At 42.7% G+C, this 19139-nt stretch overlaps 1 protein-coding gene across 1 annotated transcript in view; it reads right to left on the minus strand.

Annotated features, from left to right (window-relative positions):
* Window positions 1-19139, minus strand: part of grm5b (glutamate receptor, metabotropic 5b) — a 618812-nt gene that overhangs the window by 159916 nt on the left and 439757 nt on the right. Inside the window, exons 5-6 of the mRNA XM_078544826.1 lie at window positions 6035-6281; window positions 4229-4397 (exon numbers count right to left, since the gene is read on the minus strand). Of these exons, the coding sequence (XP_078400952.1) occupies window positions 4229-4397; window positions 6035-6281 (416 nt within the window). The remainder of the gene's footprint in view (window positions 1-4228; window positions 4398-6034; window positions 6282-19139) is intronic.

The following is a 19139-nucleotide window of genomic DNA, read 5'->3' on the forward strand; positions in this document are numbered from 1 at the left end:
ACACAGGACACTGCACTGGTTTTGCCTAGGTGAAATTACACTCCGGTTTCTGCACAAATTTAGTAGCATAAATTTGGATATAAATCTCCCATGAATCAGTGCAATCAAGTAATGTAACTGATCGTAAACAATTTGTGACTTGGACAAAACGTTCCCCAGCATCACAAAGAGGAAGGATTGACAAGAAACAATCCATTCTCCAACTGATTGACTGATTGATTTAATGTTCTTGCTTTACTTCTTAGCTTCAGTTGACTGCTTTTGGGATGTAAGACTTGTGACCAGCAGTCACTTGAAGCCACACAGGTGTATCCTACTACATTACATCAATGACTACAATTCAAAAACAATTCATTGGCTGTAAAGCGCTTTGAGGTGGCTGGTGGTCATGCAAGGTGCTATATAGATGTATGTCTTTATTTTTCTTTTTACTGTAACTGCCTGAATTTGGAATAATTTAAACTGAGACTTGATGGAGAGCTTTCCATCATTGCTAAAATGGCGGAAAAGGCTGAAATATGGAAATCCCGCCTCCAGTCACAGAATCTACCATTTTTGCGTGGTGGGAATGGGCCCCGGTTGGGATTTGTGCATGTGCACTTTGCAGAGGAAGCTGCTCATATAAAACAACAGCTGCCTCCAGTCATGTCTGATTTTCGTTAGTCAGGAGTGAGAAACACAGTGTGTGCAGCTTAGACCTGGTAGAAGCAGGTCTAAACTTTTGTGGAGTTCTTTGGAGAGGTGGAGTACCCTTTTGAATATGGTCCCGGGACACCTTTAGGAGAGCTAATCTGCCATTTGGGAGAGGTAAGGTGCCCTTTGGGATTATTAAGTGGACATGAATGTGCATAAGTGCATAGACTCATTGGAACTATCAAGAGAGCTGTCAAAATTAACTTTCAAAACTGTCAAAAGGAGCTGTCAAGGTGTTTAAAACGCCTATCCTTTAAATCTTTCTAAAAAAAACTATGGAGTGTTAAAACAAAACCATTGCTTATTATTTCACTCAGTCTGTTGACATAAGCCTGAGGGCTAGCATTACTGGATTTGTGTTACATGACTGATTTCCCAGCCTTCCACTATCACAATGGGGTACCTTCCACTTCACAGTTTGATTTGACAGCTCCAAGTGATTATAGACTCTTTGAAATGGGACAATGAATTCCAATGCTTGTTTGTATACCATTATTATGCATACCATATTAAGCAGTTGAATGAAATGTTTGTTTTATTTGGGATTATGTAGTTGAATGAATTTAAATGTAGTGAATTGGTTTTCTTATGAATGAGTGCTTTTATAAATTAAAGTCTACGATAGACACTTAGGACTTTGATTTATTTAATCTCAGCATGGCTCCTGAGGTCTTCCCATGATGGATACTGAGTGAGTTGGCATGGTAGGTGTAAGGGCAAAGGGTAGGGGCATGAGTTGGCACTAACATGGCACTACGCTGGCCTGGGATTACAAAAGGGCTAAGAGGGATGGGTGGAGGGGCATAGATTGATGTGGAGGGTTTGAAGGGTTATGGGAGTGGGTAGAGAGGTATAGGTTGGCATAGAGAGTGTGTGGCATTTTGGGGTGGGTGGAGGAGTATAGGTTGGCATAGAGAGCATAAGGGGCCTTGAAGGTAGAGGGTATGAGGTGGCACGAATTGGCATGAATGAACATGGGAAGTGTGAGGCAGGGTGAGAGGGCTGAGGGCTGAGGGCTGGAGGGATATTTTGTTTCAATGGTTTTTAAAAACACTTTGTCAAAGTACTAGTGCACTGCCACAGCCTCTGCACTTGTTTCAGGATTGCCAGACCTGACTCATAGAGAACCTCACCACCCTGGAATGAAAATCCTAATTTCTGGGGCACTTTACCCTGGGTAAGGTTTGCTGAGCCGGGAAATATCCTGACTCCGCGCCCCCAGGCTGAGAGTGAAAATTCAAGCCTGAATTTAAAGCCATTTAAAGTATTTTGAGCAGAAGCAGGAGAAACTGCTGGTTTCATGTGGCCACAGATGCCTATGCTTCTGAGAATCTCAGCGCAGTGTGATGAAAAATCAGGTATGATCAGCAGAAACCAGCAGCATCCTGGGACCTACTACTGATCAGAAACTGAACTGGACCAGCCATATGTATACTGTGGCTGCAAGTGCAGGTCAGAGGCTGGGAATTCTGCAGCGAGTAACTCACCTCCTGAGTCCTCAAAGCCTGCCCACCATCCACGAGCACAAGTCAGGAGTGTGATGGAATATTCTGCACTTGCCTAGATGAGTGCAGCTCCAACAACAACTTATATTTAGATAATGCTTTTAAAATATCGAGCATTCCAAAACTCTTCACAGGAGCATTATAAAACAAAATGAGGCAGATGAGATATTAATGCTGATGATAAATAGTTTGGTCAAAGAGGTAGGTTTTAAGAGGAGTCTTAAAGAAGGAAAGCAGGGCAGAGAAGTAGAGATTTATGGAGTGTATTCCCGAGCTTGAGGCCTAGACAACTGAAGGCATAGCCACCGATGGTGGAGCAGTTAAAATCAGGTATGCTCAAGAGGCTAGAATTAGGAGGTTTGTGGGGCTGGAGGAGATTAGAGACAGGGAGGGGCAAGGCCACAGAGGGATTTGAAAACAAGGATGAGAATTTTAAAATCAAAACATTGCATGACAGGGAGTCAATGGATGTCAGCAAGCACGTGGGTGATTGTGTAACAGAACTAGGTGCGAGTTAAGACATGGGCAGCAGAGATTCTCAAGATGAGAAATAGGTGAGCACCAAGGATAGATCCTTGGGGGACACAAGAGGTAACAGTAACAAGCTCAATTGACTTTAATTATTTAAATATGGTGAGTGGACTGTTGATTTCAGAGTCTACCAACCTAATATATTATGGAGTACAGCTCGGGTGTGAGTGGGACACCCCTTGTAGTTTACATGTGCCCCCCTCCCCGCCTAACCACTGACAACATGCCTGGCAATGGGGCAGTAGGGATGGGGGAATGTAACATCCAGCCCTCGGACTTAGGCTTAAAGCCTGTACCAAAGGCTGCTTTACAAACCAACTAGGTACAGAATATTGAAATCTGAGCTGGTTGTATCATTAAAGTGACCAAGTCAAACTGATTTTGAGCTCAATCTTTCTGCCATCTTTTCGAAGTGTCAAATTCTGAACAAGAAAAGCCCCTGATTCCTAAGAAAGCAGATGTGATTAAACAAGTTATATCATTGGGGCTAATGGCTGAAACAGTAAATATTGGTTCAGTATTATCACTAGTAACAAGGTGTCCTGCTTAATTACAGCCTTGACTTTTGATATAATGTGGGAGAGCAATTAAGGATTTCCTGACTGCAATTGTTTAGTGTATACTCAGATTTGTGACTTCATGAGTTTCCACTTTCCATTTTTTCAAATTTAAACATTACTGTCTAAATGGCAGCCACAACATTGGCTGCTGAAGTGAGTCAGAATATGGCCTGCATTTCCTGTGTTCCTGATGTCCCCAGTCGCTAATTGGCTGGCAAAAATGTCCCACACCCAACTGACAGCTCACCTCCACCGAAATAACGCCAAGTTTCTACTTCCTATCGGGGGTGGATTCCTGACCTGAAAACCAATCTCTGCCTCCACCACAAAAATCTGGCCCACAGGGTCCAAACCAGGACGTATAAAGAAGAAAATATAAATAGTTATAAATGGTAAACAGAAAGTGAAATAAAGCTTGGGGAATACAGATCAGAATAAGGGAGAGAGATTTTGAAAAAGAAAAAGTAAAAAAGTTATTTTTCAATCTCCAAAGTAAAATTATTTTTCAATCTGCAACACTAATTTTCTCCTGAGCGAATAAGACTCCACATATGTAAAATTATTTTTTCAGGGCCAGAGAGATTGTTCAGTGGTAATGATCACTTACCAGACATTAAAAATTCACTTACTCCTGAATGCACCAGCTCTAACTTTCTCAGCCAAGTTTTGTGCGGAACTAGTGGTCAAGTACCGCAAGTTCATGCTGTGGCAGTCAATTCACTGTCGAGTCTATCAACGAGAGCTGAAACAGTGCAGCCTGTGGAGGAACAGGGTATCTCTGACAGCAACTTCTGAATTTCCACATATAACTGCACCTCAGGTGTTGCTTTCCGATTTAACTGTGAAAATGATGAGCGCTGAAAGTTTTGCCATTATTATTACTGTAAAATCCAGGCCGTTATTTTACATTATATATTTCAGAAAAGTTAGACTACTCACTTTTATTTCTCCTTTCTCACATGGATCACTGCAGACAGACCGGACAACAAGGTTTTTATTGGACCAGATTTCATCATCATCCATTTTTAGCTCTCCATTGTCCCAGCTTCCAACGTTAATGTAATCAAAATATTCTTTGCCCAGCTTTTTAAAATTCATGATTTCATACCTAAATGCAAGAGTAGTTTGTTAAAACAATACCTCAGAATCCTGAGTACACTAGCTTGTAAGTTATTGCATCCAGCTTTCAAATTTACAATGAAGATATGGCATTAACTCCCCTTTGCTTGTGTGCAATTCTTATTATGTTTTTCTGTTCATGCACAATATCTATGGAGCATTATAATCAGTGGTATTGCAAAAGGTAAATAAAGCAACAGCTAATATTTGCTGTGGAATTAACATTGAAAGTTTGTTTAATAAAAATGAGTTTTTGTACTGGAAATCAAAGATATTAACATCCAATGAATGTCACAGATGGATAGAAAATAATTATTTTAGTATTTAAAGGCCTAATAAATCAATAGTATCTTAACAAGCAAACTTAATTGCAAAGTATTTAGCTTTTTGTTTCTATGTATTTTCACACTTCTAAATGTGCACTTCAGGTTTTGACAGGAAAGTTTAGAAATAATGGCCCCAATCTTCCGGTCTCTGGATTAGCGGAGACCAGATATAAGACTCATGATGCGCATCAGGATTCTGTGCAAGTCCTGGTATGCTGAACTCTGTGGAAATTGGCTGGGAAGTTTCAACTTCTGATGGGCAATTCCCCTGCTCCCCGGGACCCTCCATGAATGTCTCTGACTCTGAGCTAGAATTGGAGACTTTGGGCAGTTCCGCGGTAATTACCTGGAGAGTTACCCAGGAAATGTTAGACAGATTAAAACCTAGTCTAACATCTGGGTCACAACTGACCCCCCAATCACTCAAATTGACCCCTGACTAGTCATCCTGACCACCTCGCAACCCTTGGCTACCCCATAAACACCACCATGCCCAAACACCCCCACCCCGATGCAGCTTGACTACCCCCCTGACCTGGCCTGACTAAGCCCCAGCCTGCCCATCCGCTCAGCTACATAGCCACCTCGCCCACCTGTCACCCCAAATGCCCATCGCCCCACCCACCCTACCCAATTACCTCATCCACCTACCCACCCTGCCAACCTACCCATTTACTCATTAATTCACTCATTGTTCACCCATTCACTAACTTTCACATTGGATCTTTAAACTTACCATATGCCAGCTAGTGCTATGAAAAGGGGGCATGTCCTGTCTTCCCCCAGACTTTACAGTGCTGCGATGGAGATCCCTGATGGATACTACACGCCGCATTTCTGGGAAAGCAGTGCTCGGAAAACTCGGCAAGAAATGCAAGCATCATCAAGGTAGGGGAAAGTTCAAGCACAGCAGCAATCTGACAATGATTGCTGCTCCGTGGAAGATCCGGGCTAGTGTAAATACATGGTACACTGGCAGTTGTTGATGGTCTTTACACAGATAACTGAAAACCCCATTAGTCAGAAACAGGGTGGATCTAAAGCAGAGAAGGTGTTAATGTACATACACAGTGAAAAGAAGAAAATTGCAGAATCACTGGTGTGTCTAATTATTGACATTTTTCCTGAAGTTCTGTAGTTTGTCTAATCTTTCTCCAATCATACTGACAGATGACCATGTCAATTCAGTGAGTTGCTATAAATCATCATTGTGCAATAATTGTCTGATAATCACAGTTCAAACATTTAAATGGAAGACTATACAAATGATTATCAATTTTATAAATGGGTTATTGGGTACCTTCCTGGTGAATCTCCATTCTCGTCAAAAGAGATGATATCTCCAGATATTCCGGTGAAGTTGATTTTCATGAGGAAGTCCAACAGTATTCTCCCATCAATTGGTTTCATGGCTTCACACAGCCCATTAACACCAGGACACAGGCTTTGTTGCATGTTGTGTAAAGCGTGAGCCATTGAATAAATGGCATTAATTACAAATCCCATTTTGGTGTCTTGGACATATTGGTCATGTAATGATTCCGTTCCTGTTATTAATGAGAATGAAAGAAGACTCATATTACATGCATGTTGTTTAATCATGAAACTGTAGACCTATTAAGTAACAAACTGAGAGTAATAGCCAATCATATTAAGTAAGCTTACAGATAATGTAACTTTGGTATATTGTCATATAACCGTGGGGGCCTGGGCATATTCTCCACTCCTCATCATATTCCCATGGGGCTCTGTGCATGGTCTCCACTCCTTTTACACAGGGCTATGACTTATTTCCCATACACTTTGCTTCACCATCAATGAGTATTCTTGCTTATGTCCAGCCCTATAGCATCCCTTCTTAGATCCCTCTACTTTACCACCTCTCTCCCAGGTTTTAGAATCCCCTCCAAACACTTATCTGTGGTGTTGTAAAACTTCCAAATTCAATGTTTTCTTGCTGTTCATCCATTGTTTTTTTCCACCTTGTGAAATGCTTTGGGGTGCCTCTCTATACACAGACCACCTTGGAAATGTATTTTTTTATCTGCATCACTGACACAATAACCTAACAATACACTATTAAATAAAAATAGGACATGCTGCAAATGCAGAGTAAGTTGATCAAAAACACAAATAAAAACCAGTGTTACTGGCATAATACTTTTAATGAAGTTCATTCTAGGTTTAAAAACATTCTTGTGCAGAATTATAACTTATTTGATACAAAATTTGATATCTAGCTTGACCACATAAAGCACTAACAAGTTCTGCTTTCGTCTGCCAAAACTGCTCACTATTCCAGGATCATCCAGCTTCTTTTCTTTACAGCAATCCGTCTTCTCAAACTGCCTCTCCCCTGTCTCCTCTACGCTCAACTTGAACAGGTGCGAGGAGCTCATGCATTTCATTGTCACTAAGACTGAGACCGTTCAATCAACAGCCTTTGCTGACACCTTCCCTTTTCTTAGCTCACTGGGCCAAACTGCCTCTGTCATTCCCCTCGTCCTAGCCCTGAACTCGCATCTTTGTCTGGTTTCTCTTCCATTTCTCCTCATGCCCTTTCTGAGCTCATCTTGTCCATGAGACAGGCCTCCTGCTCGCTCGACCCTATTGTCACGTAAACTGCTGACCACTCAACTTCTCTTCCTGTTTCCCATGTTTATTGTTCATGGTGTTGTTTCCTCAGGTACTGTTCTGTTCTTCAAATCTGCCATCTCACCCCTCTCTTCGAAAAAAATCAACCTTGACCCATCCATCCTTGCTAACAACTACTGCATTTCCAATCTTGCTCTCCCTCCCAAGGTTCTGGAACATTTTGGCCCGTCGGCAACATCATCCAAAAAAGGCACCAGTTTTCACATGCACACTGACATCAGCAATACCTCACCAGCACCTCTCTCTCAACCCCTCCACTGTTTCTAGATTGTCAGACTGCTTGTCCAACATCCTATATTTGATAAGCAGATACTTCCTACAAACAAATATCAGGAACGCTGAAGCCATTTTCATTGGTCCCCATCACTAGCCATCAACTCCATTCATCTTCCTGGCAACTGTTGAGGCTGAACCAGGCTGTTTGTAATTTGTGCCTTATTTGACCCCCACTGTGATTCCATAACATTCCCCAGCTCAACTCACCTCCTGCTGAGCCCCTCATCCTCGTTGCCTTGTTACCTCTAGATTTGACTATTGTAACTCATTCCTGACTGGCCTCCCACATTCTACCCTTCCTAAATGGTAGGGAAAATACAAATTGTGATATGGCCATTTTAAGTGTGCATTAAAGGATTTTGCAGCTGCAGTCAGGGAAAACCAGAGAAACATGTTTGTCACATTTTATTTGCAGACCCTCATGTATTTTAAGGTTGAAATTAATGCCCTACCTGCTGCAACCGTAGAAAACATTCCACTACCTTTTTAAAACTGATGCTCCCATTCATTCCCAACTTCCACCTTTCAAAATGCTGTTGCAGATCCTTTGAGACCAATTGCCATAGCATGTTGAAGGCTTGCCAAATCCAACTAAGATCAGCCATGGTATACCTACCCGACCCAATGCTGCCTGATGCATGCTCCAGACCAAAATCAGTTCTATTGTTTTCTTGCTATTCATCATTTCCCTATATTTATAGACTTGGGTTTTGCACATCCATTTCACATTCACTTTACTGACGTTTACACACTCCATCTTTCAATGTACAATGAATACTTTTCTGTTTTGCTATCAAAGTGCTTTAAAATGAAACGTATCAATTCATAAAACAATTCAAGTGAAAGATTTCAGCTAAATAAACTGCTTGAAATAAATAGTAAGTTAAGTGATTCTATCAGCTGTATCTAACATTAACAAAGATTCGATCCAAAGCATTTTGAAGTAATCCAGATAATATAGCACATTATCTTCAATGGTAATGAAAGGATGATAAAAGATATGTAAAGTACAGGCAACACGATTATTTGAAGGTTTTCTTTCTACCTGTATAGTGGTAAGTGCTGCACCTTCCTCAACTGCTTTCATAAATGTCGAAACAGGGATCACTGATTCCCAATGTTAAGTTTTGAGTATAATGCCTACATGATTGCCTTTGCCTAACTTGAATTGGGCTCATTTCCAGCTGATAGTTAGTTGATCCTGCTCAAATGTCAGGGGCAGTGTTGCGGCTCACTGTTTATACACCCTGTTAGGCTCTTTGTGTAATAGACATGATGGTGCTCCTGTGCAAGTGGGGTGTAAGCAACCAGGTTCATGTTGGCCACCAAGGATACCTTTATTGAGCAGGGGAAGAAAATCAAGTAAGGAGATAATGCACCGTGAGGTTTTATTTTTTTTCGGGATTTTCTGTTGGAACCGAAACACAGAATATATTTACTCAAATATTCAAATGGTATGTAAATTGTAGAAATATGTGATATGATGTGTATCCCATTATTTGTGTCAGAACAATGCTGAGTAGTAGGCGACTCTGGTAAATTCCTGATGTTCTCGGTTGCTATGGGTCAGAGGAGATGCTTAAAAGTTAATTGCTGCTTTAGCCGCTGCAATTGATCGCAAGATGATATAAAGTTGTTGTAGTTGCTTTTTATGTTGTTAATGATGAAATTGATGATGAAGCCAGCAATTCTGCAAATTCTGGCCATAGTCTCCACAATATAAGTATTAATAAATTAAATGGAATTATTCTAAAATAATTTGCTTTGATTTGGTTGAAGAAAAAGCTTCAATGACAGATGAAGAAAAAAATACCGGTAATTGTTAAAAAAACAATTGGGAAATTACTTTAGTTAAGAAACTACACCCTGTGCCCAGGGAGGCTTCATTACAAAATTAAAATAACAAATTTGCATCTGGGAAAAGTAGATCAAATACTAGGCCCTTGTATTGTCAGCATTGGGTCTGAATACTCGTACATACTGTGGCATCAAACCCGAACTTGTTGCATCCATTTTATTGGCATAAAATGGGCATAATGAATTAAAAATTTGGGAAACAAAGCCCTGCATCCCAAAAGCATCTGGGAAATGTCCAACCTACTCGGCAGGCCATTTACAGGCGTCTTTTGCAGCTGCTTAAAACAGGCGTTAGATCACTTAAAGGTGTAAATGAAGGGCTGAACACATGTTTTTAGGCCCCCCCCACCTCACTGGAATTGAATTGTGTGAGGAAGTAGGAGTCAGGCTTGCATCACTTAGGTTCAACTACTAGGGCCTCAGCAGTGACTGCTAACAAAATTGTTTTGTTAAATAACTTGTCAAAAAATACCATCCAGCAGACAGGAAGAGCAAGAGAGTTTCGCTGAATCTACAGCTAGCTTGATAGCCAACACCTCCCCTCCAACATTGCCTGCTCCAATCCCATTGTGGCTCCTGTGACATACATTTGGACTATTGCTGGTGAGGCAAGTGACCTGACATTCATGCTATTTAAAAGTGAAGCACACCAGCAACTCCCACATGAAATGTTAATCAGGCCTGAATTCCACTTTCGGCCTGACCCCAGACCTCTTGTTTAGGGAGCAGTCCAGAAATCCGCCACTTATGTTAGTATCAAGCACTCTTGGGTCAGTTATTAAGACTATTGTCGGAATTGTCCCGGATTTGCACTCAGTGTGGTAGCGGGCAGGTAAAACACCTGTCGGCTGCAATGGTGGCTTTTCAAGCCATATTGTCCCAACCCCATTGCATTAATTATGCATTCCTGGGAAACACGCCATTTCGATGGTGGTCAGGCTCCAATTCACCGATCACACCATCACCTCGCCACATCATCACACTGGGTGCCACGTTTAAAGTACAGCCGCACACACACCTCAGTGCTTCCAACCCAGGACTGCTGCAAATAGAGCATGGGCCCAAAAGGCAAGAAGACTACAGATCCCAGGTTTAGTGATGCGTCCCTTGAGCGCCTTTTGGACGCTGTGGAGGCCCACCATGATGTCCTCTACCCCTACTCTGGCTGCAGGAGGCGCAGCAGCATTACCACTCCAGCTTGGTAGGTGATGGTAATGGTGCTGCGCAGAAGTGGCCAATGCTGCACAGAAGAGGTTCACCTTCCATTGCAGATAGAGGATGAATGACCTCATCCGTAAGGGTAAGGCAACCATCTCATCACTCTAAACTCACACACTCACAAGGCCACCACACATTCACTGGCATCTCACTCACTGCCAGCTCAAGGGACATCACACTCACTCTTTCACACACACCCTCACATCTCCATCTGGCCTCATCTGCTCTGGAGACTGCCTTCTCAGCCCTCACCATCTTGAGCCCACTTGCACAGATCAACTTGAGCCCTCACAGAATCCCTGGGATACCCCCCTTCCCCAGTACAGCCCTCACCCTGCAGCCTCTTCCCTTGCCTGAGGCCATTGCTCCCCCTTACTCAAGCAAGCCCTACAGCCATACAAAACCACCCCCACCTTATAGCTGGTCTGATAAGTATAGACCTGCCCGTGAGCCCCCCCAAAAATGCTGTGGTGCGCTGTGCAAAACCTGGTGCTAATGACTGCGAGTGCTGCACCAGGTGCATGTCACTTATGTGCAGTTGTGAAACACGTCGATGTGCAATCACGCTGACACAGGCGGACAATTCAGCATGGGGGTTGAGTCCAGCGGCCTAGCCTTATAATGATATAGAGTTGTATTACAATGAGTTTCCTGACATCCGATGTCGACAGGCTGCATGGACGATTGCAAACTGGTTGCACAATGTCGTGAAACTGATTATTGGCCTTCTCGCCATATCGTCCATTCACGTTGCTGAGCACACCCAATGTCAGTGGGCATGGAAAATTCCACCATATGTCTCATGTTAATTTCTGAAAAATATACCTTAAAATGAACAAATATGAATCTTCTTTAAAATCCTTTTGCAGTATGTGGGTGTTGCTGGCCTAGCCAGTATTTATTGCTTATCCCTAATTGCCCTTAAAAGATGGCAGTGAGCTGCCTTCTTGAACTGCTGCAGTCCATATGGTGTAGATTCACCCACAGTGGTGATAGGAATGGCGCTCCAGGATTTTGACCAGTGACAATGAACCAATGACGATATATTTCCAAGACAGGATGGTGTGTGGGTCAGAGGGAAACTTACAGATTCTGGTGTGCCCCTAAATCTGCTACCCTTGCCCTTCTAGTTAGGTAGAGGCCACAGGTTTGGAAGGTGCTGTTGACAGAGCATTGGTGAGTTACTGCAGTGCATCTGTATATGGTACACACTGCTGCCACTGTTCATCAGTAGTGGAGGGAGTGAATGTTTAGGGTGGTGGATAGGGCGCTAATCAAGTGGGCTGCTTTTGGATGATTTTGAGCTTCTTGAGTATTGTTGGAGCTGCATTCATCCAGATAAATGAAGAGTATTCTGTCACACTCCTGACTTGTGTCTTGTAGATGGTGGACAGGCTTTGGGAATCAGGAGGTGAGTTACTCTCCACAAAATTCTTAGCCCCTGACCTGCTGTTGTAGCCAAAATATCTATATGGCTGGTCCAGTTCAATTTCCGGTAACCCCCAGGATGTATATAGTGGGGGTTCAGCAATGGGAAATGGTTAGATTGTCTCTTGTTAGAGATGGTCATTGCCTGGCATTTGTGTGGCACCAATGTTACTTGAAAATTGTCAGCCCAAGCCTGAACGTTGTCCAAGTCTTTCTGCCTAAGGACGCAGACTGCTTTAGCATCTAAGGAGTTGCAAAGGTGTTGAACATTATACAATCATCAATGCGTATCCCCACTTCTGACCTTATGATGGAGTAAGGTCATTGATGAAGCAGCTGAAGATGGTTGGGCCTAGGACATTACCCTGAGGAACTCCTGTAGTGATGTCCTTAGATTGAGATGATGGACCTCCAACAACCACAACCATCTTGCTTTGTGCTTGGTTTGACTCCAACCAATGGTCAGTTTTCCTCCTGATTCTGCTACTACTTTAGCCTATTGACTTCAGTTTTGCTAGGGCTCTTTGATGCCACACTTGGTTAAATTCCATCTTGATGTTATGGACATTTACTCACACCTCACCTCTTGAGTTCTGCTCTTTTGTCCATATTTGGACCAAGGTTGTAATGAGATCGGGAGTTGATTGGTTCTAGCAAAGCCCAAACTGAGCGTCGGTGAGCAGGTTATTGCTGTGCAAGTGCTGCTTGATAGCACTGTTAGCAACACCTTCCATCACTTTGCTGATGATCGAGAGTAGACTGATGGGGTGGTAATTAGCCAGGTTGGGTCTGTCCTTTTTTTGTGGGCAGGACATATCTAGGCAATTTTTCCACATTGTCAGATAGATGCCAATGTTGTAGCTATACTGGCACATCTTGGCTAATCTTTCCACTTCTCACATCCCTTGGTTGACATTCCCATTCCAGTGCAGTGCTGCTGGGACTAGATCATAGCATATGCACCATGTGCATTTTGGTGATTGTCAGCAATTTGAACATACTCCCTGCACACATCAGTCCCAGTGCAGGGAGTGTGTCTGATTTATGGACAGGACCTCCCATGATGAGTAACTCTTAAAGGCTGCTGGGAAGATATAAATAAATGCCTCTCAAAAATCAGTAGCTATATATGAGGTTAAAAGTGGTTTGAGCCAAAGGTTGGAAACATTTTTTGTATATTTGTCAGCCTTTCCAAAGGCTCTCTGAAAGATGTTACATTTTGTGATATTAGTAGTTATTTCTCTAAATTTGGTGCTACTACATATCCTGTAATTGGACCTCGTGTATCCTACAAACCAGATTGTACCTTACTAGTCCAATTTCTAGTTAAACATAGCAAAATCCAGGGATCAAAGAGGAAACCCTCCCACTGTACTGTATATTATTGAGCTCTTTGTCTTTGACAGGTAGAAGAATAAGTGTCAGATTATAATCCAGCATTGAGAATTACACTGATAAATGGACAGTCTTTAGTACAAACTAGTGTTATTGGATTTATTAGTAACATAATACATATAAGAAATTCAGGAGAAACTTCTTTATTCAGAGAGTGACTGGATTGTGGAACTTGCTACCACATGGAATAGTTGAGGTTAATAGTATAGATGCATTTAAACTGGACATGTACATAAGGGAGAAAAGAATAGAAGGCTATTTTAGTGTGAGATGAGATGAGATAAGATGGGAGAAAGCTTTTGTGGAGCATAAACATTGGCACACATCTGTTGGGCTGAATTGCCAGCTTCTGTGTAGTAAATACTATGAAAATCTATGTAGTTATTGCAAACTTTGTTATTCGCCTTAAAATGTCAAAACAACAAAGACGTCTGCCTGTCAAAGTGTTGTCTGAAATCTTAAAATGCATTACAAGTTTCTTAGATACTGCAGGACTGATCATTCTTGTGGAGGTTTGAGCACCTTACGTTCAGAGGCTGCTCTTACTACCCAATAACTACTTATATTACTGTGTAACCCAGGATTATAACACCATGAATCCTCTACATTCTACGTTGGATATACCCTGTGCACATCTCTCCAAATTCTTCAAAGACAGACTGAGAAATGTTTCATGACATAAAGTCATAAGGTAGAAGATCAGCCATGACCTTATTGAATAGCGGAGAAGCCTCGAGGGACTAAATGGTTAACTCCTCTTCTTCTCGTGGTCTTAAACAATGACCAAAACCATTGTTCAGCTGTTTAATTTACAAACAGTAAGCAAATATATAGAGGATCAGCCAAATTATTCTTAACGCAATCTCATTTCTGACTACAGAAACTAACCTCCTGCCTTTGAGCTTTTAGCTCTGCACCCAAGGCCTGTTTGCAATCCTTTGTTTAAAAACCAGACTGACTGACCCATGTCCCTGAGTTCTCAGGCAGTGGAAGGACAGTAACTTCCCCAATGTTCAGTGATTCTTCTGTAGGCCTGTCAATAAAGCTCATCTCTTTTATTCCCCAACCTTGACCTTGAGGTGTGAATTTGAAGAAAGCATCTCCAAGTGATTTGGGCTATAAACCTAAAATGAAAACATCTATTCTCATAATTTCAGATTGAAATAGAATATGCTCTTGACATTCCACAAGCAAGTCCATCAGGCTTTCCTACATATCTTTATTATCTGCAGCTAGTGTTCCTCCATTTTTAAAACAGATTTACACAGTATTCAAGTTATATATCTCCTGTAGCTCTGCATCCTCTATACTCTACAAAACAGGTAGCAGTAACCAAGTGTAATCTTGGGTCTGTGATCAGCAAGAAAGGACCCAGTAACTAATTCAACAGACAAAAATGTATTTGTCAGCCATCAAATGTAACTCAGGTGCTGTATCATTCTGCCACTTGGCCACAAACTCTTTCCAAACATGAGCACCAAAACTGGCACACTGTGCCGTATATATAGTGCATTCAACGGGTCTAGATACATGATTGGCTGAGCACAAATGAACAGGAACAGGTGCAGGTAGAAAGAACGGCCCGGGAAACAGTTCAGTGGCTAAGCTAAGTCCTAGGCCTACTGAAGAAGATAGAGTTGCAGACTTTATGGCTTGTGTCTCTTTTTTTAATAGGTGTGAATTTTGCCCACCAGGACTTGCTGAATGTATTTGACTGCCTGTCAGGAAACATCCATAACATGGTAGTGTGTGGAGGAGCCCACTCTCAATTGGAATCTCCAGAGGATTGAAGCCTCCCTTGTCTCACACATCCAGATGCTCCCCGGCAGGGCCTTGCACATCTGGGCTGTGTCAGTTCCCCCTCCTCTTCCTCTATCATCAGTGGAATGGATCTTCCTTCAATAAGGAATCCACTCTCTGGAGCACCAGGTATTGGACAGCAGAGCAGACCGAGGGACACAATGGAAGGTGCATACCAGAGAGCTCCTCCAGATCTGTCAAGGCATCTGAACCTCACTCTGAGGAGACCAATTCTCTGCTCGATGATGGCTCTGCTCATTTTGTGGCTCTCATTGTGTTAACGCTCAGCATCAATCCTTGAAGAGCAAACTGGTGTCAAGAACCACTTCTTCAATGGGTACTTTTTGTCACCTAGCAGCCATCCTTCCAAAGCATCAGACCCACTAAACATGGCTGGTGCCTGGGAGTTCCTGAGGATACAGGAATCATGGCTTCTGTCCAGATACCATGCACAGACCTGCAGGATGCGCTGCTGGCGGTCACAGACTAACTGTACATTGTTGAATTCAGTAGCCCTTCTTCTTAATAAAGGCCATGGCTGCTCTGCCGGTGCCTCGATGACTGCATCCATTTCACCTTTGGAAAACCTGCCATGGCCTCAAAGTATCTGGCCCTTCCCATCTGACTATTGCAGTCAGTGGTAAAGGCAATGAATTGCCCTACACAGCAAAACATGGCATCTGTGAGTACCTTTATACAATGAGATTATACAGGCTGGTTAATGCTACTCAGGTCTCCACACATGGCTTGAAATGAGCCTGAGGCAAAAAAATATTCAAAGCAGCTGTGACTTTCAGTGCGGTAGCCATTAGATGCCCTCCCTCCCCACACATACACACAGCACGTGCTATTTTATGCCCGAGTGGGTTGGGCGTGTGCCTGCACACCGAGCTAAAAATTCTGCCCCATGTCACAGGGTTGTTACTGTGGCTCTCAAAAGGCGAAGTCTCCTCAGGCACTGTGTCTCAGTCAACTTCAGGTACATCATGTGCACCCTATATACACAATTGGCTGGGTATAGCTTCCAGCTATGCCCCTTGGCTTCTGCAGCCTGCCCGCAGCAGGCTCTTCTGCCAGTTGGGCTCCTTAATGGACTCCCTGAGGCTCTTGCCCCTGTTCATCTGGCCTCCTCCCTCTCCTTCTCATTCTCCTGGAGGACGTATCCCCAACAGAAATAACTATGCCTATATTGCACAGAGCAGCAATCCTGCATTGGTGTTATGTTACAAAGTCTACCAGTTTGCAGTAAAATGCTTAAGATCCCTGATAATGTCCAAGGATTCTGGAACTTCCAAGAGTAGCCGGTCAAAAATATCAGCAGTCTCTCCTGCTGCAGTCAGGCACGGACCCAATTATATCTGCTCTTACAACCAACCATGAGAAAAATTTAGGTTGCCAGCTGGTGTTTCACACATTGGGACTGTAGTATTGCATCAAGAACACATTATTGCAGTCTATTAGACTGCAATAATAAGCATAAGTGGCCGTTAATTGCTTGTTTCAAAACGGTAGACCGATTCCCAATTTTGGAGCCCACTTGCCTACCATATTATTGTCAACTGGCGTGATGACATTGGGATTGTGACCCGACATCATCACATCGGATATTACATCATCGTGGGCAGGATCTTCTGGTCGGCATGCGGAGGCGGGCCCTGGATGCTGACGCATAAAAATGACACGCGGTGACGTTAGGTGTGCGTCCCGTCATCACTTCGCATCATTCCGATCTTCAGTTCGGCGGGCGTGCACCAGAGTCGGCTGCGAGCCTGCCGAACTGTCAAAGGCCTATTAAGGCCATTAATTACCTAATTGAAGTAGTTGTCAGTGCTGTCCGTCCAACCTTAAGGTTGACAGGCAGGCGACGAGCCCAGGCGGCCTTCGCATGTTTCATGGAACCTCATCGATGGGCGGGATGAGGTTTCATGAAGGGTTTATAACTTTAATACAAATTTTTATTAAAATTTATTGACATGTCCCAGCTCACGTGACACTGTCACATGAGGGGACATGTCTGAATATTTTTTTTAAATTTTTTTTTCAAGTTTTTATTATCAAATTTAATCTCCCTGAGGCAGCTCCGTGCCTTAGATTTCTGTGCTCTTTAGCACGCATGCGCGAAAGTGCGTAGGCCCCGACTCTCCCTCCCCCCCCACTGCCCGCACAGGTAGCGCTGAGCGCTTCCAGATGCACATCACGCTGCCTGCTCCCACCCTGCCCGCCCAACAGGGAGAAAATTCTCCCCCGTGGGCCAAAAACAATCCTGTTTTCACAAGATAAAATTCAGCCTATAATGTGTGGTCACCTCAATGGAGGTTGAGTTGGATTCTCCCTTCAGGGGTTTGTTTCTCCAGTAGTATCAACTGTGACACTGCAGGCTCTGGATTCCACCATCTTCTCTCTCTTGGGCAAGGTTGGGACACCAAATGGGTAAGGGCTTAAATTTTATCCTGGATCTCTTACACTCTACAATCCCACAGATCAGTGGGATTGCCCAGCTGAAGCCCATTACAGGGGAAGTTGCATAATGACATTGTAATCTGAAATCATATCTCATTTCTTCGACCTAATGTAGGCAGTCAGGACAAAGGAAGTCGGGGGTCTACACACAGGCACACAAAAGGCGCATTAGGCCAAAGCCAATTTAAATTAGGCAGCCTTCCCATTATGTAGCTTGAGCACTTGAGCAACTGCACAGAACCTGCTTGGATTTGGTACCAAAGAAAAGACCCCGTTTTTAAAAAAAAATCTCTTGCCATCCAACCTCCTGCATCCTCACTATTTGATCCTTGTGTTCTTCCCCGCTCAGCACCTGCAAATAACCTGGAGCAGATCAAACATCAACTGCTGGCACCAAATATTCTGACCCTGATGCTCCAAGTGCACCATAAGTACCTAGAACACAAGAGGATTGTTATAATGAGCTGATCTCAGCTGAGTCAGCTCAGTTGTCAAATTCAACACATGGCGCACATATAGCCAGGGCAGAGTTCCACTGTGGGCATATTATTGGTCCAAATACATACTGCAGAGCTTTAAGAGGAGCAGGGGGTGAGGGGTAAATTTAAGTCGTGGAGAGGAAAATTAGATGTGCTGTATACTGGGTGCTGATTTCAACATTGCCTATTTTACCTAATTGCCAAAGTTAAAATGACCACTGAGGCCTTTTATTGTTGAACATCAAGTATAGAACAACAATAATAACACCTTCAAAATCTTCTTCGCTACTTTTCTGCCTCTATTGAAAAAAACACCATAATGCCTATTCTAGTAGGGCTCATATAGTCTATAAGAATTTTTGAATACTAACTCACAACTACAATTACAGGGCATTACACAGAACACAAAAACAATTAAATTCAGTTACTTCATAATTCAAAAGGAATAACAGAGCTCAGGCTATGATTAGCTAAGTAATTGTGTAACTTAAGTAACTTTTTAAAAATTAGAATAGTTATTACTGTATAATTATAGTAGACAACATAAAATATGATACAGCATTATTAAATGAATGTTGGGAGTATGCTATCACCTCCATGGGCAATTATCTCCACTGGTCTGTTTAAGAATAAAATGTGCAACTCTGCAAAATGTGCTATCAATGGATGTGCACTCAAAATCCAATTCTGTATCTATATTTGATGGAGTTTGATGACAGTAATTTTTGTCTACGAAAAAGAAAGCCTCCTCCCATATTATAACTGATAAACGCTCACCTGTACAGGTTTGGCATCCATTCAATATCTCATTAAAAGGATTTAATTATACAGGGAATT

Source organism: Cetorhinus maximus, chromosome 7 (genome assembly GCF_964194155.1).
Source record: "Cetorhinus maximus chromosome 7, sCetMax3.hap1.1, whole genome shotgun sequence".
In the NCBI taxonomy this organism is placed as follows: domain Eukaryota; kingdom Metazoa; phylum Chordata; class Chondrichthyes; order Lamniformes; family Cetorhinidae; genus Cetorhinus; species Cetorhinus maximus.